This window comes from Typopeltis vanoorti, chromosome 4, assembly GCF_054136105.1.
Source record: "Typopeltis vanoorti isolate ZY-2024b chromosome 4, IOZ_Tvanoo_1.0, whole genome shotgun sequence".
NCBI classification, from domain to species: domain Eukaryota; kingdom Metazoa; phylum Arthropoda; class Arachnida; order Uropygi; family Thelyphonidae; genus Typopeltis; species Typopeltis vanoorti.
The window spans coordinates 79,000,145-79,016,877 of NC_143552.1; the positions used below are offsets into that span (position 1 = coordinate 79,000,145).

General features: G+C 36.1%; 1 protein-coding gene across 1 annotated transcript in view; it reads left to right on the top strand.

Annotated features, from left to right (window-relative positions):
* Positions 1-16,733, top strand: part of LOC150107433 (carbonic anhydrase-related protein 10-like) — a 73,537-nt gene that overhangs the window by 10,888 nt on the left and 45,916 nt on the right. The window contains exon 2 of the mRNA XM_090392095.1: positions 6,315-6,362. Coding sequence (XP_090248221.1) covers positions 6,315-6,362 — 48 coding nt within the window. The remainder of the gene's footprint in view (positions 1-6,314; positions 6,363-16,733) is intronic.

Genomic DNA, 16,733 nt, shown 5'->3' on the forward strand with positions numbered 1-16,733 from the left:
AGGTCGTTTCTCGTTCTTTCAGATTTATCTCCGAGAAATGTTTTTTAAAAAAAATGGGAAATTTAAATTTAAAATGCAGATTAAAATGAAAATTAGTTTTTTGGCAATAATCCAAAAATCATAAAAAAATGCTTTCTAACTACTATTCATACGAATGACGTCATCCTTTTATGGCTGCATTTATTATCCAACAATTTCACGGTTTTTTCAGTTGTTTGTGTATCGACCCTGCTGACGAACGTTAATAAGGGACTATAGTAAGCTAATCACGTGGTCATATACCATGCTAAACCTCTTAGAAGTTTACTACACTATGGTAGCATGGAATCTCATACCATTTGACATAATTTGAGCACAAAATACAGCGATTTAAGTCGAATACATGGAACAGCATATTTTATTAAAAATTTCGAAGGAAGAATCTGAGCTTAGCTTTTAATTTTGTATGGGGGGGGAGTAAGTCTCATAAGAAGACGATCGGATTTTCCTTTGGGAAAATTGGCTTTTCTCTCCCAAAAACAAACATACCGAAGACTATGTAGATAGGATTACTCAAAGTATCACAACATTAATTAGGTTTATATGACGCCAAATTACTTGGTCGTGACAAGTCATTTAGACCTAACATGTTTATGGAGTTTATACAGTTACTTGGAGAGTCTGTTTTTAAGTTATTAAAATGTTAAGGAAACACACATTGACGGTTCAAAAATGTTATTTCAATTCAATATGCGACTCAAGTTCAGAAATCCTATCACGTATTAGTGCCATAGTGAGCTAAAGTTTGATCAGAGATTCTAAACCTCGTACAGATCCATTCTCTAGAGCGATTCGTGGTAACCCCGCACCTCCACCAATTATTTTTCCACAGTTATCAATTTCGTTTGTGTTTTTAGATTTAATTGATTCGTTTGTGATTTCTTATAACATTTATTGATTAGAAAGCACACTTTCTGATTAATCTTCGTAATCTGTGAATAGATTGCGGCAAAGAGCACCAGAATTGAACACGAGCCATTACGTCAAACTCACGTTTTCAACAATTCCTTTTACTCATCGGTCGATTAATTAATCTTTTACTAAAAATAAAATCTTCAATGTTATTAAGATTAACACGAATGGATTGAGAATCCGACTTTTCTATCCTCTAAAATGAAACAGCCATTCAAAGTTGTTTGATGAAGGGTTTCCAAATGATTCTAGATAATCCAGAAATCCTACTCTAGACACCAAACATTGAATTTTTTAAGTCAATCCAGTTCCCACCCTCCTAATAAACAAACTGGTGGCATCACACCAGACATTGAAATTCATCCATCATCTAAATACCTTCACGAACATTTATGCTGTAACAAGATTTAAACCTGCAGCCTATTATTGTATAGAACGAAGCCGATTCACTTGACAATCAGGTTTGAGCCAGCTCTCTGAAGAAAAGATTCTACAAATTTTGGTTTTAGAACAAGATACACAGATAATGAAACATTATTTTCCTCACAACTGATTGTATTTTTAAAACTGTAGAGATACTCGTATTTTGTTAGTACCATTGACGTCGCCTATTATGGTCTTTTTTATGACGTCTCCACTCAAGAAAACCAATAGGGTCACTTTGTCCAATAAGTAAAAAGCTATATTTTTAGATATTATTTACTGAGTGTAAAGAAATCTCGTCATTCATCCATACTTATATTTTAAACTATGCATCTACTGAATGATTTACTGTAAAGGAAACATCCTTACAAAGATTTGTCCCCAATTTCGGTTAATTCTGTTATTCGAGTACTCTGTTGACTTCTTATTGTATATCCTACATATTTGCCAAGCGAAACATCAAATAATTGTTATGCGTTGTTTGCTGCATGAATCTTTTCACAGTAAATTTATATCCCAGTGAATGATAACGAAGAATACCAACAATTTCCACCATCTGTAGATTCAAATCTGATGTTATTTTTTGAAACTCGTTACGTTTTTTTTTTTTTTTTTTTTCGCATTTAGAAATTTCTGATGTTCCGAATTCTGAAAGTTCGGAGGAACGTTCGCTATTATAAAAACAAATATCGATTGACTCGTTCTGGATTTTAGGCATGTTATTCAGATTCAAGTCGATCGGCAATGTGCAGCGTCATTGCTCGGATCCGACATTTTCACTATCGGAGCCACGAAAACGAGTGGGAATTTAATCAGATCAATCTTTGCTAAGTGAAATGACATGTAATGATATCCAGGATAGTTCAGCAGAGGCGGAAATTCCTCGAGAGGTTATTTGTTTCGGGGGTACGATGTCAAAGAACCAGACCAATAGTTTGCCCCGGTTAGGACCTCTTTCCGTCATTGATTTTTCCATCACCATCACACTTGGAAACTTGCAGCTTTAAATTGGTGACATTCCCTCCAAATTTTAGAATGCATATTGGAAATATTCCTTTTTTTCTTAAAAATGGCTGCTGCTTACACTAGAATATGTCCAAATGTATTTTCGTTAGACATTATAAAAGTCTTTGGACATTGGCCATGTGAATGTATCGAATACACTCAAAATTTCACTTTTGTTTTATTTACAGAGTATCTGCATCTGTATAGAATTGATTGCTAGGAATGTTTGTAGTTTTTATAATGATAACAAATAACGATATAAATTAAACTGTAGGCTATGTCCCTTGTGATTATGTTGAATTGATTATATTCATTAATATATAATCAAGTAATTGATTATATTCAATAGCTCATAACCGTCCAAAACTACAGATAGATTGTTTCAGTTTTATCGCATTCATTTTTAAAAAAATCAGTATATTTCGAGAGCATTAAATATCCTACAATTCTCAGGCTACTTTATGCAACATTATATACTGGAGAATACAGTCGCATCATTGAGTTCATTCCCGAACTCCCTTCTATCCATGTAGAGAAACTGACACAGGAGATTGTTTCTGTTATCGCATATTTCTCTTCATAATATCTTTTCGGCTTTTAGCCAGAATTACTTGTTGTGTTCATTGATACACCCGTTACAGTCGTTGCCTTATTTAGGAATTGTCTCACTACCAATAAGACCTTGGTGGAAGTTACAAAAATAGTCTACTCCTCCTTCCTGTTTGTAGTACATTAATGTACTTTTTCTCTACATTAATGTATTGCAAATGTTACTTTTATATTCAGAATGATGTATGATATACAAATTAACTAGTTAAAATGCAACGGATTAGCAAAGAATGAGAATTATGCGAAACAGACACTTTCCTTTTTCTTATCTGTACACCTTACATCAGCTGAGAAATTAGAGAGAGATCCTTCATGGCTCAATCGATATAGACGAAGCTTTTTGGTCGGAAAGACTTGGTTTCGAATTCCGTCCAGGATGCGAAGAATTTTTATCAAGGATTTTTAACTGAAAATTTGTTAGCCGTTCTTATACGGAGATGGAAGGATTTTTCAAGCAAACTAGCGGCATAATCTACATATATAATATACACTGCTTGGAGAGAAGTCAACAGACACCCCCATGAACAAGGTGCATCGTGCCATGTAATGAGTCATTTGTAGCCGGTATAAATTGGAAGAATATGATGCTCCCAAGTTAGTGCAACTGTGTCCGAGTAAAATGGCTACGCAGGTCAACCATGAGTGATACCATATTGAGATGGAAGTGCAGGGAGTCAACTGTAAGTGCTACCCTCAGTGGACGATCCACTACACTCACCGAACGTGACCGTAGGGCGATCTAAGGATAACACGTAAAAACCGCCATTCGTCGGCCAACACGTTGAATGAAAAGTTTCGGGCATCGAGTGGAACACGAATCTGTACCAAAAACATTTAGCACCGAGGCTCACAACATGGGTTTCCATGGTAGGACCGCAATATGCAAGTTCCATATTACCCGAACCAACATGCAGCCTCGTCTTCAATGGTTCAAAGAGCGTGTACGGTAGGGCTTAGAAACTGGGAAAGCTGTGTTATTATGGAGCGACGAATCAGGCTACACTCTCCACCGAGCAGATGGACGGGAGTGGGAGTGACGGATGCCTAGTGAATGCCTCATACCAGAATGCGTAACCGCAATTATGAAATTCGGAATTGGTTGTGTGATAGTATGTTTCTGTTTTGGCATCGGACCGCAAACAATGCACCATGTCATAAGGCTGCTGCTGCTGCTGCTGTAACTGCATGGTTTATGGACATGAACATTCACCACAATTGACTGGCCTCCACAGAGTCCTATTCTCAACCCTATTGAACATCTATAGGATGAACTTGAGTATCGGGTGAGTTGAAGGGACGTTCGCTCCACAACAGTCCAGAACTTCATTACACACCTACAGGAAGAATGGTCCAAAATTCCCATTGATGGCTATCGTACGCTTGTGGAAAGTATGTCCTGTAGGATTGCTGCAGTTATTGCAGTGACTGGAAATCCTACATCTTATTGAGGTGGGCGCCGTGCCTGTTTGTTCCTCACACTGTGATGCCCGTTGACTTCTTTCCAAGCAGTGTATCATGGTTATGAAATGGTTAAGCGCCCACGACCTTCCAAGTATCCTTGGAGGGTCGTGGACGCTTAAGTGCCCTTTTAGAACCACTGATGATGATGAAGATCATGCGAAAGTAGAAAATATGCATGAAAAAATCATTATCAATGTGTGTCCTGCGTTGTTTCCCCCATACATTGTATTATTCTTGACATAAAGAGGGCAATCAATTTTCAAACAGTACTTATTTATCTATGATTTTGCACACTCATTTTGATGCGAATCCCATCCATGAAAGACTATAAACCTATAGCACATTAATTAGCACCGAGGATGAAATAATAGTAGATAAGAAAACCGTGATCAAGAGTGTAAACATGGAGCATCTTCAAAACACTTCAAGCCAGATGTTAAGCAAGATGTTGGTCTTTCAGCAAGCAAGGAAAATCATCTTCCACCTAAAAAGTTACTGATGACATCGTCAGTGCTTTCATGATATTCTGTTACAATCTTTTTATGTTTTTCAATTCAAAATATTACTCCTGAAATGTGAATTTAGATAATACGCAAATGGAGGCGATGATATAGATGGATGCCGATAAACTTGGTCATTTTAGTCTAGAAATCAATCATATATGTTCTTAGTTTAGGCTGCACTTCTTTTCTAGAGATATTTCCATTGACATTGTTCATCACTGCCATTTCAATGACACCACTTTTCTTCATACCTCTTAAGACACAAATGGCAAGCTACGATCCATTCACACACTTCATCTTCAAAGATACTAAATTTTACTTCACACATCCGCTTCTGTTTTTCTAAGGAAAAATTTCCCTCATAGGTGAGTTTTTTTTTTTAATTATTCAACTTTATACATTCTAGTCCAATATTAACCAACTCATTTCTTTCTCTCAACCTTCAGTTGAATCCACACTCCTAGAATACGATACATCAAACGATATTTTGTATTTGGAATTAACGCAAGCACATCTTTAAGAAAATGATGCAATTTTATTGTGGAAGTAAACTCAGATAATGCGATTTGAGAAATTATCGTAATTTCGAGACTCGAGTAGAATTTCTTCTGTTATTTACCCTAGAGAAATATTCCAAGTCTAATATTTTTATTGATGTATTCTTGTAAGTAAAACTGAGTCCCACGGGAAAGTTAGTGCACCAAGTTTTCACTTGAACTTCAAGTGTTTCCTTGAATAATATCCAGTTGTTTTCATTTGCTTCAAACTACCTTAGGATGAGTATCATCATTCCTGGCTTCATCCACTCTATCCTCACTTCACGAATCATTACACGTGCTGCCCTACGACCTTACATGTTTTATGTTGTTTCCAACTGTTTAACGATCCGCAACGCAATGTCTTTACTTGGACCAGGATGCTCACCATACTTAGCATGGTATCAGCGCCGAACACATACCGCAGATTGCTGACTATGATCGTTATTTATTTTCAATACTATACTCTCCCCTCCCTTTAACGTATGCCGCCAGGTCACACACCTTTAACTTTTTTGTTTGTTTTTTTACTCGTACTTACATTTTCTCTGTTCATCGCCTCCTGCTTCGATTAATAAAATGAATCGAAACAGCCAATAGCCAGCATTGAACATGCCGTCAAATATTCGACATGTCCACATTATTTCTTAATCACGTGGGTTAGATCTGTTATAGAAATTTACGGTAAGATTTAAAAATATTATTTTTCTTTAGCATATTTTAACAATATATTAACAGCGTCTACTTACAAATGTTTCGTAAGTAGACGCTGTTAATACCCTTCATTATTCTCGTATTGAATAAATAAAGCATTTTTCCCCTTTAGGGATCTGGAGCAGCTGGGAAGAATGGTGGACATACGAAGGAATTTCCGGTAAGTACTAATATAATTTTCAGAACATCGTAAAGTATTAAAAATGATTTTATTATAAGTGTACTTTGTTTTTATTTATTTTAATTTATTTTTATTTTATTTTATATTTTGAAAGCGTCGTATCCGTAGCTTAGTATAGTCGCAGCCCTTTGGTTGGAAAGCCCCTGGGTTCGATTCCCGTCAGTGACGTGAGGAACTTTTATCTGGTCTCTTTCGACTAAAGATGAGTCAGTCGGTCTCATACGGATGTAGGGTTTTTTCACACGGAAACTCGGGTTTTTTCGTCCCCCCAGAACAGACAAACTAGCCCCGTGAACACACACGACTACAGTCATGAATACGCCCCAGCCATGTGTCGGTCCCGAGCCCGGATAAAATTGGAGGGGGGGGGGAATACTTTTTGGGTAATGCCTACAAAGTCACCTACGGCCGGAAACATCTGAAAGGGAAAACCAGGTATTTTTTGAAGTGGTCACCATGTCATTCAATTCCACCATGCTTAAATTCGTTTTAAGAAGATAAACACGAGATTATTGTACGAACTCCCCTCCCTCTTCTGTAAGAGACTGGATTCTCCTTGATTTCCAAAGCCTATAAATGTTCCTCGTGTCCTAGACGAAATTCAGACCTAAATTCCTTTACTAATTGGAAAGGATACTCAGGAGTATTCGATCATTAATTTGCAGAAAACCTAGTGGATCTATTTCTTTTATCAGTGAGCTCTAACAAGGGATGTCATACTAGAAAATGAATGAAATGAGGGGAAGCTGCGTCTGACTTGAGATATAGTTTGCTGCAGAGAATCTTATGCGTATGAAGAACTGGAATAAACTCGGTAAGTAGGCAAGTGAATATGGCATCACCAGTTCAATATTGCAAGGGGTAGTCGATTAACATTCGGGTAGCAAAGATGGTATGCAGAGTATATAATTCTTGGAGGAAGGAATATTTTACTGGGGGATAGAAGGAATCTGAGAGTGAGGACATCATAACGAATTAGGACAGGGATGCGAAAGAAATTGACATGTAGAAGTAAGGAGAAATTATGGTTTTCCCGAATGAGGCCCTGATCAGGCTGAATATGGGTTACCATGTGCAGATTTGGTCATCTAGTTTTCAAAAGAATGACGATGTACCGAAAAGGGCCAAGAAAAGATTGAGTAGGGTGATTTTCTGATTTCCAAAATGTTGGATATGAAGAAAGATTGAGGAAATATAATTTGCAAGGTCTGGTGGATAGGGGAAGGAGGGTGAATATCATTGAAATGTAACGCTACTGTTAATAACTGTGTAGTTTTCGGTTGAAATTGATACAAGAAAAAGTGCACAAGTAAATTCCATCCGTTTTTAACGTTTTCTATTGGAATTTGTAATTATCTCAAACTGTTCGTTTGGATGGATTGTTTTTATTTTGTAGATAAAAATAAATAAATATCTCGCTTATAGTATTCGAGGCATTTTTCTGTTACTTGTAGGATAATTTAATTCCATTTTTGTCTCCTTCTTCTTTGAAATAGGTTGATTTTGAATATTAATTTCATTGGAAACGTTGCTCATGTTATTAAGGGACGAAGGGTTTGAATTAAAATTCACAATTTGAATTTTATATATTATTTTAATGTGAAACATAATTTTTACTATTTTGGATATCATTCCATTGTAGATGATAAAAACATCTGCTCGGCAAGCAGCTACTGATATACAAATCCACTCATTTTGTTATGAGATTTTAAAAGAGCAATTCGCCGTTAGAATCCAGTCCAATGAAATAGCTGAAGACAAAGATTTATGCTCAGTTGAAAGCAATTTTTAAAGGAGGACTAATTTTTCAAATGAGCGTCCATTACGAGCGACAGCATTTCCAGTGCTTCAAGGAAAGTAAAATTGATGGTATCAGCTCGAGCCTATAACTCCTAATGTTACTTTTGTGTGTCAGAACTTCACGAAGTGTTCGGGTGGAGTCGGACATTGACCTCGTAAATTTGCAACTACATAATACTCCAAAATGAATTTTAAAAAGAAAAAAGAATATCTTTGATAATACCGGCATCTAATAATGCTAATAAAAGTTTTAAAACATTGTCAATAAAATACGGAACACTCTTATTTATAAGGACGATGTTTTTAAGCATTTAATAGAAATAATAAAGTTGGAAAGGAATCAATGGGGGTGGGGGATTTTCCTTCTTTCAATATCTATCTGGTTTATGGGATTCTGGTAGAGATCCGACCTTAACAAGGTGAAATAAGGGAATAAATAATGCCCCAACATCCATTTACTTACTGTTTGCTAACTAAACTAGAATTGTTATGTCCGAGTTCGACAACAGAACAAAGCAATTGTTGAAATGGAATGCAGTCACAGACTGGCATATTCTCTTGCAGTTATATGTTGGTCCGTGTGTATGCGTTTCAATATAGTTCCGGCACGCTAAATAAGCGAGTTATGCCAAATATATTATTCCCGGACGTCAATGTTAATTGCCTTTCCATTATGATTACTCTCTCCCTCCCCTCTTTCCTCTGAGTATGTGTAAAGTGAACTATGCACATTGTATGTAGAGTTTAGTCATGCGCAGATAACAGCACTCCAATTGTTAATTTCCAAGTATATAGGGAGTTTACCAAGAATGGATTTAGGATTGTTTATCAGCAAGTAAATATGCAAGTAATTTCTGATATGTACGTATTAGACATCTTAAATGATAAGGAATATGACAAGAGTGTAGATGAAATTAGTATGTATAGATAGGAAGCACGGATTTCAGTTAGTTTGGAAAACTGGATAAATCAGTTACTTCTGTAGATTATCCCCATTAGATGCTTAAAGCATTCCAGAAGAAGGGAAAAAAAACGTTGTCCATTGTTCGACTGTACCAATAGAAGTGTTAATAGTGGCACATGCGCCTAACACTGCTTTGGGCTTCTGTAATTACAAAACAATGGGGTAAATGTTCATATTTTTTACTCACCGTCTTTTGAAATTTATTTCATAACCACTTTGAATAGCGAATTTCGTTATTATTACGTGACACCTCCAAGCAGTCCAAAGACTAATCAAAGACAATAAATTCCGTACGTAGAACGATGTCTGGTCACTCATTAACAGGTCTGCATATGCGTACCATTGTTACCTTGGCACAAAGAGGGGAAATCTCAACTAAGCTTCATTTCTCTGTCTCCACCACTCAATCCACCCACTACAACGAACCGCAACTACCATCATCATCATCATCTACACCAACACCATCTACCGCCCACTATCACCACTAGTATTTTTACAGACAATCATAAATATCCATGCCGACGGCGGGATTCGAACCCGCAGCCTTTTGGCTGGAGAGCGGATACGCTAACCACTCGGCCAACCAGGCCGGCATTATCAACCTATAACTTGGACAAACAGTCGTTTGTTTACTCTGCAGCACTTAATACCGTTTTAGCTGATTAATTTTCATCAGCAAAGGAAGCAAACGATGAAATAGAATGTCTTCAGTTTTACATTTTAAATTAGTAACAGTTTATAACTTTCAAATCAATGATATTTTGCCAATTTAATATTCGCAATGCCACACATGAAAAATATATTGTTGAGAAGGAAAAATCTCAAGGAGATTGAGATCGTAATTTCCTAGTACAGTGACTAACATGATGAATCATTTATTTGAAGAAACGTTTTTTTTTTTGTTTTTGTTTAATTGCGAATGACGTTTAACAAGAATGCATTTAAAAACTTGATTTTTTTAAACTTTTATTGCGTAAACTTATATAGAAGCAAGCAGTTTCTTCACTAATCTTAATACGCCGATCTAACAGTGATGAGCACATTTAACCTCAGAACGACTTCCCTCAGCTTTTACACATCCTCAACTAGAAGCACGCTGCGAAAGGAGCAACATTTCATTGTTTTCCTAATTAAATTATCTGATTATTATATTAACTCGTATGTTTTCTGTGTGCTGTTAGAAAACAAACCGAAGTCTGAAAGTTCTTCAGGGATGAGCTAAATACCTACAGAATAATCAGGAATAAATCAAAGGAACGTGAATAGATCAAATCGATAATGAATTACTAATCCGAATGACTCCACCATGAATCAATACCTGACTAAACGTGTAATGAAGGCATCAAAGAAATGACACACAAGCTATACACTCTCCTGACTGATCAGATCGTGACAATAAATTCCGTGCACGATGTCTGGTCACTCATTAACAGGTCCGTATATGTGTACCGTTGTTACCTTGGCACAAAGAGCGGATAACTAATCGTAACTATGCTTCAACTTGTTGAAATCTCCATCGCTCCTTTGTGCTTCTGCTGTACGGTGAAGAAAATTAGAGTACTGTTATGCATCAGTGGATAGTTGAAGAGGTGCCCATAGAATGCTTCGATGTTGGTTACCAGAGCAATGCTATTACCAATCTGCATGATGAAACGTACTGTATTCCTCATGAGTTATGCTCTAATTCGTGTAGTCACGCACGTATAAATTAGTACAAAGGGGTGCAGATGGATTCTGGTTCAAGAGTAGAGAGAGAGAGAGAGAGAGAGAGAGAGAGAGAGAGAGAATAATTAACGCCATATGTTACTACTGCTAGTGCGTCTATGTGGGCAAGATTGATAGCACATTCTCACTTTAATGGTGGCTTAGATTCCACCAATCATCTCGCTAACTTGAATGCAAAGTTGAGCAGAACACGCATCACAAATACATGCAGGAAACATTTGAAATTAAGCCGCAGTATCGTAAATTTACATGAAGAAAATCCGTGTTGTGTTAAGGAAACAAACGAGATAAACTTGTGTGCAAATTATCGTGCTGTATCTATAGATATCTATTAATATTAAGCGATCAAATCATAAGACGGTTAAGTGTTTCAAAATATTCTCCATCTGTCTTTTTTCTTTTATTCTTTGCTTTAATGAATAAATCAGTGGAATCTGAATTATTCAAGTCAATGATGAATTACTGAAGCAAATAAACCAATGCCGTTCACATTGTTCGAAGTAATGTATAAAATGTAATCGGAATTTTTAACAATCTAAAAAACGTTTCAAGTTTAAGTTAATTCTTTATATTAAAGGATGAACATTTTATTACGATTACTCATCTATAACAATACTGCAGCATTAGCACTCCTCACAATGGTTCTAGTCGTAGACCAAACCATTTAACACACTATTTCTATAGCAAAGCGAAACATGCCCTGTTTTGATTCTTGCACTCAGTAGTGAAATCAGTTTCACTACTTTATAAACACCTCGTAAGTGTCATTATTTCGGTCTTTTATCACATTTTAAGGAGATTTACTTTTTTTTTGTTTATTTACCATTTATGTGATGACTTAGATATCCCTAATTTTATTTTATTTATGTTGGGCCCATATACGAGTGATTGGCTGATCAACCTATAGTACTTTAGTACTATATATGGGTAGTGGGTTAGGAAAGGAGGAACTTGTTGACATTTCATTTAAAATCCTGTATATTGATTGTATTCCTTGGGAAATACATCAGGGAGAAGACTGTTCCACAGTACAGCAGCAACAGGCATGAAGAAGGAAGAAAACGAAACTTATTCTGTGGGTTTCAAGGTGTACTGTGAAGGGATGTTAGGCGGTGGCTGTACGTGTTAACTGCCTACTTATTTGGAAAGTTATTAAAAGGATCTGTTAATCTCAGTTTTGTTTTCATCAAACAGAATCTCTTTCTCTTACATAACACCGTGAATCGAAGTACTTGTTGCAAGGCGGTTGTGAAATTTAACCTTGAAATGACTGAATAATCTTTCCAAGGTTCTAACAGGATAAATTAAACACGAAAACCAAAACTGATTTTGTTTTGTTTTTCCTATCAAGTCAGCGATATTATATTTACTTCTTGGTAGCAAGTAATAATTTCAGAAGCAATAGCGGATCTCAGTGACCTCATTAGTAGACCGGGAAATCATTTGAGAAGCAGCAGGTCCCTTTTTAATTTCTATAAAAACTATCGTATTTCAAGAAGCAGGAAGTAGTTTAAATTACGTCGTAAAAGTTCATGGCTTGTTGCAGTCATGACTGTAAAAAAGCAGTCTATTTAGAAAGACTCACTTCCGTTTATCCAGTTTCATGTTTCTAGTTTAAGTGCTGTCTCTCTCCACTGAGGAACATATCCCAGTAAATTATATTAATAACAATCCTTTCCCTTACTCCAAAAAGAAAGAAAAGAAAGAAAGAAAGAAAGACTGTTCTATTTGTGGGAGGAGGATTCCGATATGTTTCTATAAAATGACAAGATATTTGCTTTGCAAAAGCTCCTCCTTTGTACGTTACTTACATATGAGATGTTTTGCAAAACGAAAAATGGGACATTCTTGGAGTAAACATCTCTGTTTCTACCGTTTGAAAGGTTAACTTACCTTTTGAGTGCCTAGAACAGGCATATTCAAAGACTAGGACCATGTTATTTCAACGGAATTGAACATAATTCTTTCTGAACAAGGATCCATGTCATCGTGCAACTCCATTTCTGTTAGAACAGTCAATAAACCCTTGTTTATTGACTCTGTTTTATGAAAGCCAGATAAACAACTAAAATGTTTATTTGGCTTTCATACAACTCTAATAAAGTCCATTAGTCAACGGTTGTAGGATTAAAGATTGAGATTAGTTTTAATTACCACTGAAGAACCCAAGACCGTGATTCCAAATTTGAGAAGTAGTATGCATTGGAAGTAAATCTCAGTCAGTCACAAAATCTGAAAGAAATTAATAGATATTTAAAATAAGGTTAAAATATCTATTTTCACTAAGTAGATATAAATGAACAAGTGGAAGCACGACACCAGGAGATTAGCTGAATAGGTGGAATACATTTTACCCCCGAGAAACTATTGTTTGTTCGTCCCACAAAAACAGACTAACGGGCGAACACACACGCAGTTAACAATCAATAATAAAATATTGACTTCTGAACTTTGACTGCTTTGGCCATGATTTCAGACAGCCTAAATCTAAACTATGAGACTGATTTTCTAAAAGTAATTGCAGATGAGATTTTATTTCCCCCTTCTCAAAACAAACACACACACACACACACACACACACACACACACACACACACACACACACACACACACACACACCCTTTACCACGAGTTGTCACAGTGCTACAACTTATACAGCAAGAAGGAGCATATCTTTGCCATTTTATTAGTGATTTCAATTAATAAAATAAATTGGAAAATTCAGCAAGATGGTTTTCCAAGCACGAATATTCCATTCAGAATGTTCAAAATAATTTATCTCTGGATTTTTTAAAAATCTTTTTGAATATTTTAAGACAAAATAATATATTTTAATTAAAAAAAAAATTCAACAGTGATTACTGCATGAATTTATACACATAACATTGTACTTAAGAAACTTGAGTTAATCAGAAGGGGGTTTGATCTAGAGCGTTATAATTTAAATCTCAAGGGCATCCATCCAAGATTCATTTGAAACTTGTACGCAAAACTAAATGAGATATCAATTCAGTTAATACACATTCCATTAAAGTACGCAGCTATTACGTATTGATATGAGCACGTGTATATTAAAACTGTTTCGTTACGTGTTATACCAATATAAGTATTGTACTTTAGAAATAATTGTTCATTATAAATAAATATCACTAGAATACTATGTTCAAGCGCATTAGTGTCTAGATAACAGTCAGCAATGTTTCAGCGCCATTTGTGCCCACGAGATATAGTCTTAATCCTCTCTTAACGATTGCTTCCAATTTCTCATTTCTGAGCTGCGCTTTTGTAAAAGAGTTAAAGATTTTTGGTACCAGCAAAGTAAAGGGTCAGGTGCTTCTTTTTTTTGCCTGAGGTATCTGGAAAAGTAAAGTGTTTTGTTTGAGGATACGGTGTTGTCATTGATACTAATTCAATATTCATTTCAATGTAAAAAGAGATGTGTACTATGTATAAATATGCTGTCTGACAGCATATAATACTCCTTTTATATAAAACTAGCTAACATTTATTAGGATTAAATCAGAGTTGTTAAATACAGTGTGATTATAACTGAATTTTTTGAAGATTCTGTTGTCAACTGCTTAGTTTCACAAGGATATTTTTGTGTGCTTCCCAGAGATGGATATCCCATACCGAATTCTAGAATATACCATTGAGTAATAAAAATTTGTGAAACACAAGGGATTTGATGTAGTACAATGTGTATAATATATACCTTAATTTGTTTCTAACTGACTGGCATGTGTTGTCCATTTCAAATTTTGATCTACGTGTGTAACGTGTGAATGATATCGCAACAACGATATCCGACAGTTCGAAGAATAAATAGAGTAGGAGTAAAATGCATGTATAATCTTATTAAGCAAGATATTCGTAAGAAAAGGACAATGTGGAAGGAATACTGTTTGCATAAGGATGACATCCGTTATGAACGTTATAAGCAGCAGGCTAGAATAGTCGCAACTGTTATACGGAAAGCAAAGTCTGATTATAAAAAGAAACTGGCTCTGCGTGCTAAAGACAAGCCACAAGAATTCTGTCGATATGCTGCAAGTAAAATAAAGAATGAATATGAAAGAATAACTCTTCTAAATCCAGATGGCGTGAGGGTTATAGATGCAGAAGAGGTTGTTCAGTTAATGGGTGCCCATTTCGTTAGAAGCTATCAACCTGGTGAACGCAACACTGAGCTCACTGTTACCTCTTCACTAGATGAAGAAACGCAGGTGTGTGAGGCCGAGGTATTAGAGCTGTTGCACAAATTGAATAAGAATTCAGCAATGGGGACTGATGGAGTATCAGCACGTGTGCTAAAAGAGTGTTCAGCTGTACTGGCCATTCCATTGACTAGGATGTTTAATATGAGTCTCAGAACAGGGAAGATTCCACAGGAATGGAAGGAATGTAGACTAATTTTATTGCACAAGGGTGGTGCAAAGGCCGATGTATCCAACTTTCGACCAATTAGTATCTCAGGAGTAGTGGTGAAGATTTTGAAAAAATTTTAGTTTTTTTCAAAATCTCATTTGAAAAATGAGACATTTGAAACATGGGTTTACTGAGGGAAGATCATGTTTTAGAAATTTGCTCACATTCTATAACAATGTTACTATTGAACTAGCCAAGGGGAATGGATACACCATGACACTTTTGGATTTTGCTCAGGCTTTTGACAGAATACAGCATGGCAGACTGCTGCATAAATTGGAGAAAATGGGTTTGGTTATACAACATTAGCATGGATAAGAGGATGGCTGACTGACAGATATCAAAAAGTGATATAAGGGGGAGCTGAGTCTGCAAAGTTTAAGGTAACAAGTGGCGTGCCACAAGGATCAGTGCTTGGTCCACTGTTATTCACTCTGTTCATTAATGATATTGGGAAGGATTTGACAGGTGACACATAGTTATTTGCTGATGATGATGATGATGCAAAGATAGTAGGGTAATCAGGAATGCTGCTGATATGCAGTCTTTGCAGAATGATTTGAATAGGCTGAAATTCTGGACATGGGAAGTGAATGTCAGTTCAATGTCAGTAAATGTAAAGTCATTTACTTCGGCATGATTAGATATCCAATGTCGTATTATATCGGTGTGATTAGGCTAGAATAAACTGATGAGACTAGGGATTTTGGAGTGTTAATAGATAGGAAGTTGAAGTTTAGGAGCCATGTGGCAAAGATTGCAAATACAACTCAAAAGATAATTGCAATGCTCAAACGAACGTTCACATGTAAAGATAAGGATGTTATTTTGCTTTTTACAAGGCCTTGATAAGACCTCACTTGGACTATTGTGCGCAGGTCTGGTCTCCTGGTTTCCGTTGCGATTCTGATATATTGGAGAGGAGAGTACAAAGAAGAGAAATGATATCAGGATTGTGAAATACTGATTATGAAGACAAATTGAGAATCTGTAGACTGCAGACACTAGCAGACAGCAGAAAGAGGGGGTGATATGATTGAGACTTACAAACTTCTGAAAGGGTCATACAGAATTTCAATTGATGGAATTTTTCGATTTATGGAGGGTGGGAAAAGGATGAAGGGCATCCTTGGAAGCTGAGAATGAAGGCCGCCAAGAAGGATGTGAGGGCTAGTTTTTTTCTCTCAGAGGGTGATGTATGATTGGAGTGGATTGCCTTTGGATGTTGTGAGTGCAAGCAATGTGAATGAATTCAAGAATAAGTATGATAGCTGGTGTATGTAGTATGTGGCCTCCCTCGATGAGTCTCTGACTCCCTGGCGGTCTCTCTTAATAATAATAATAATAATAATAATAATAATAATAATAATAATAACTACAGCTGCTTCTAGGATCACAGGAAAAACTTGCAAGTCTGATTCTCTACTTTTCGT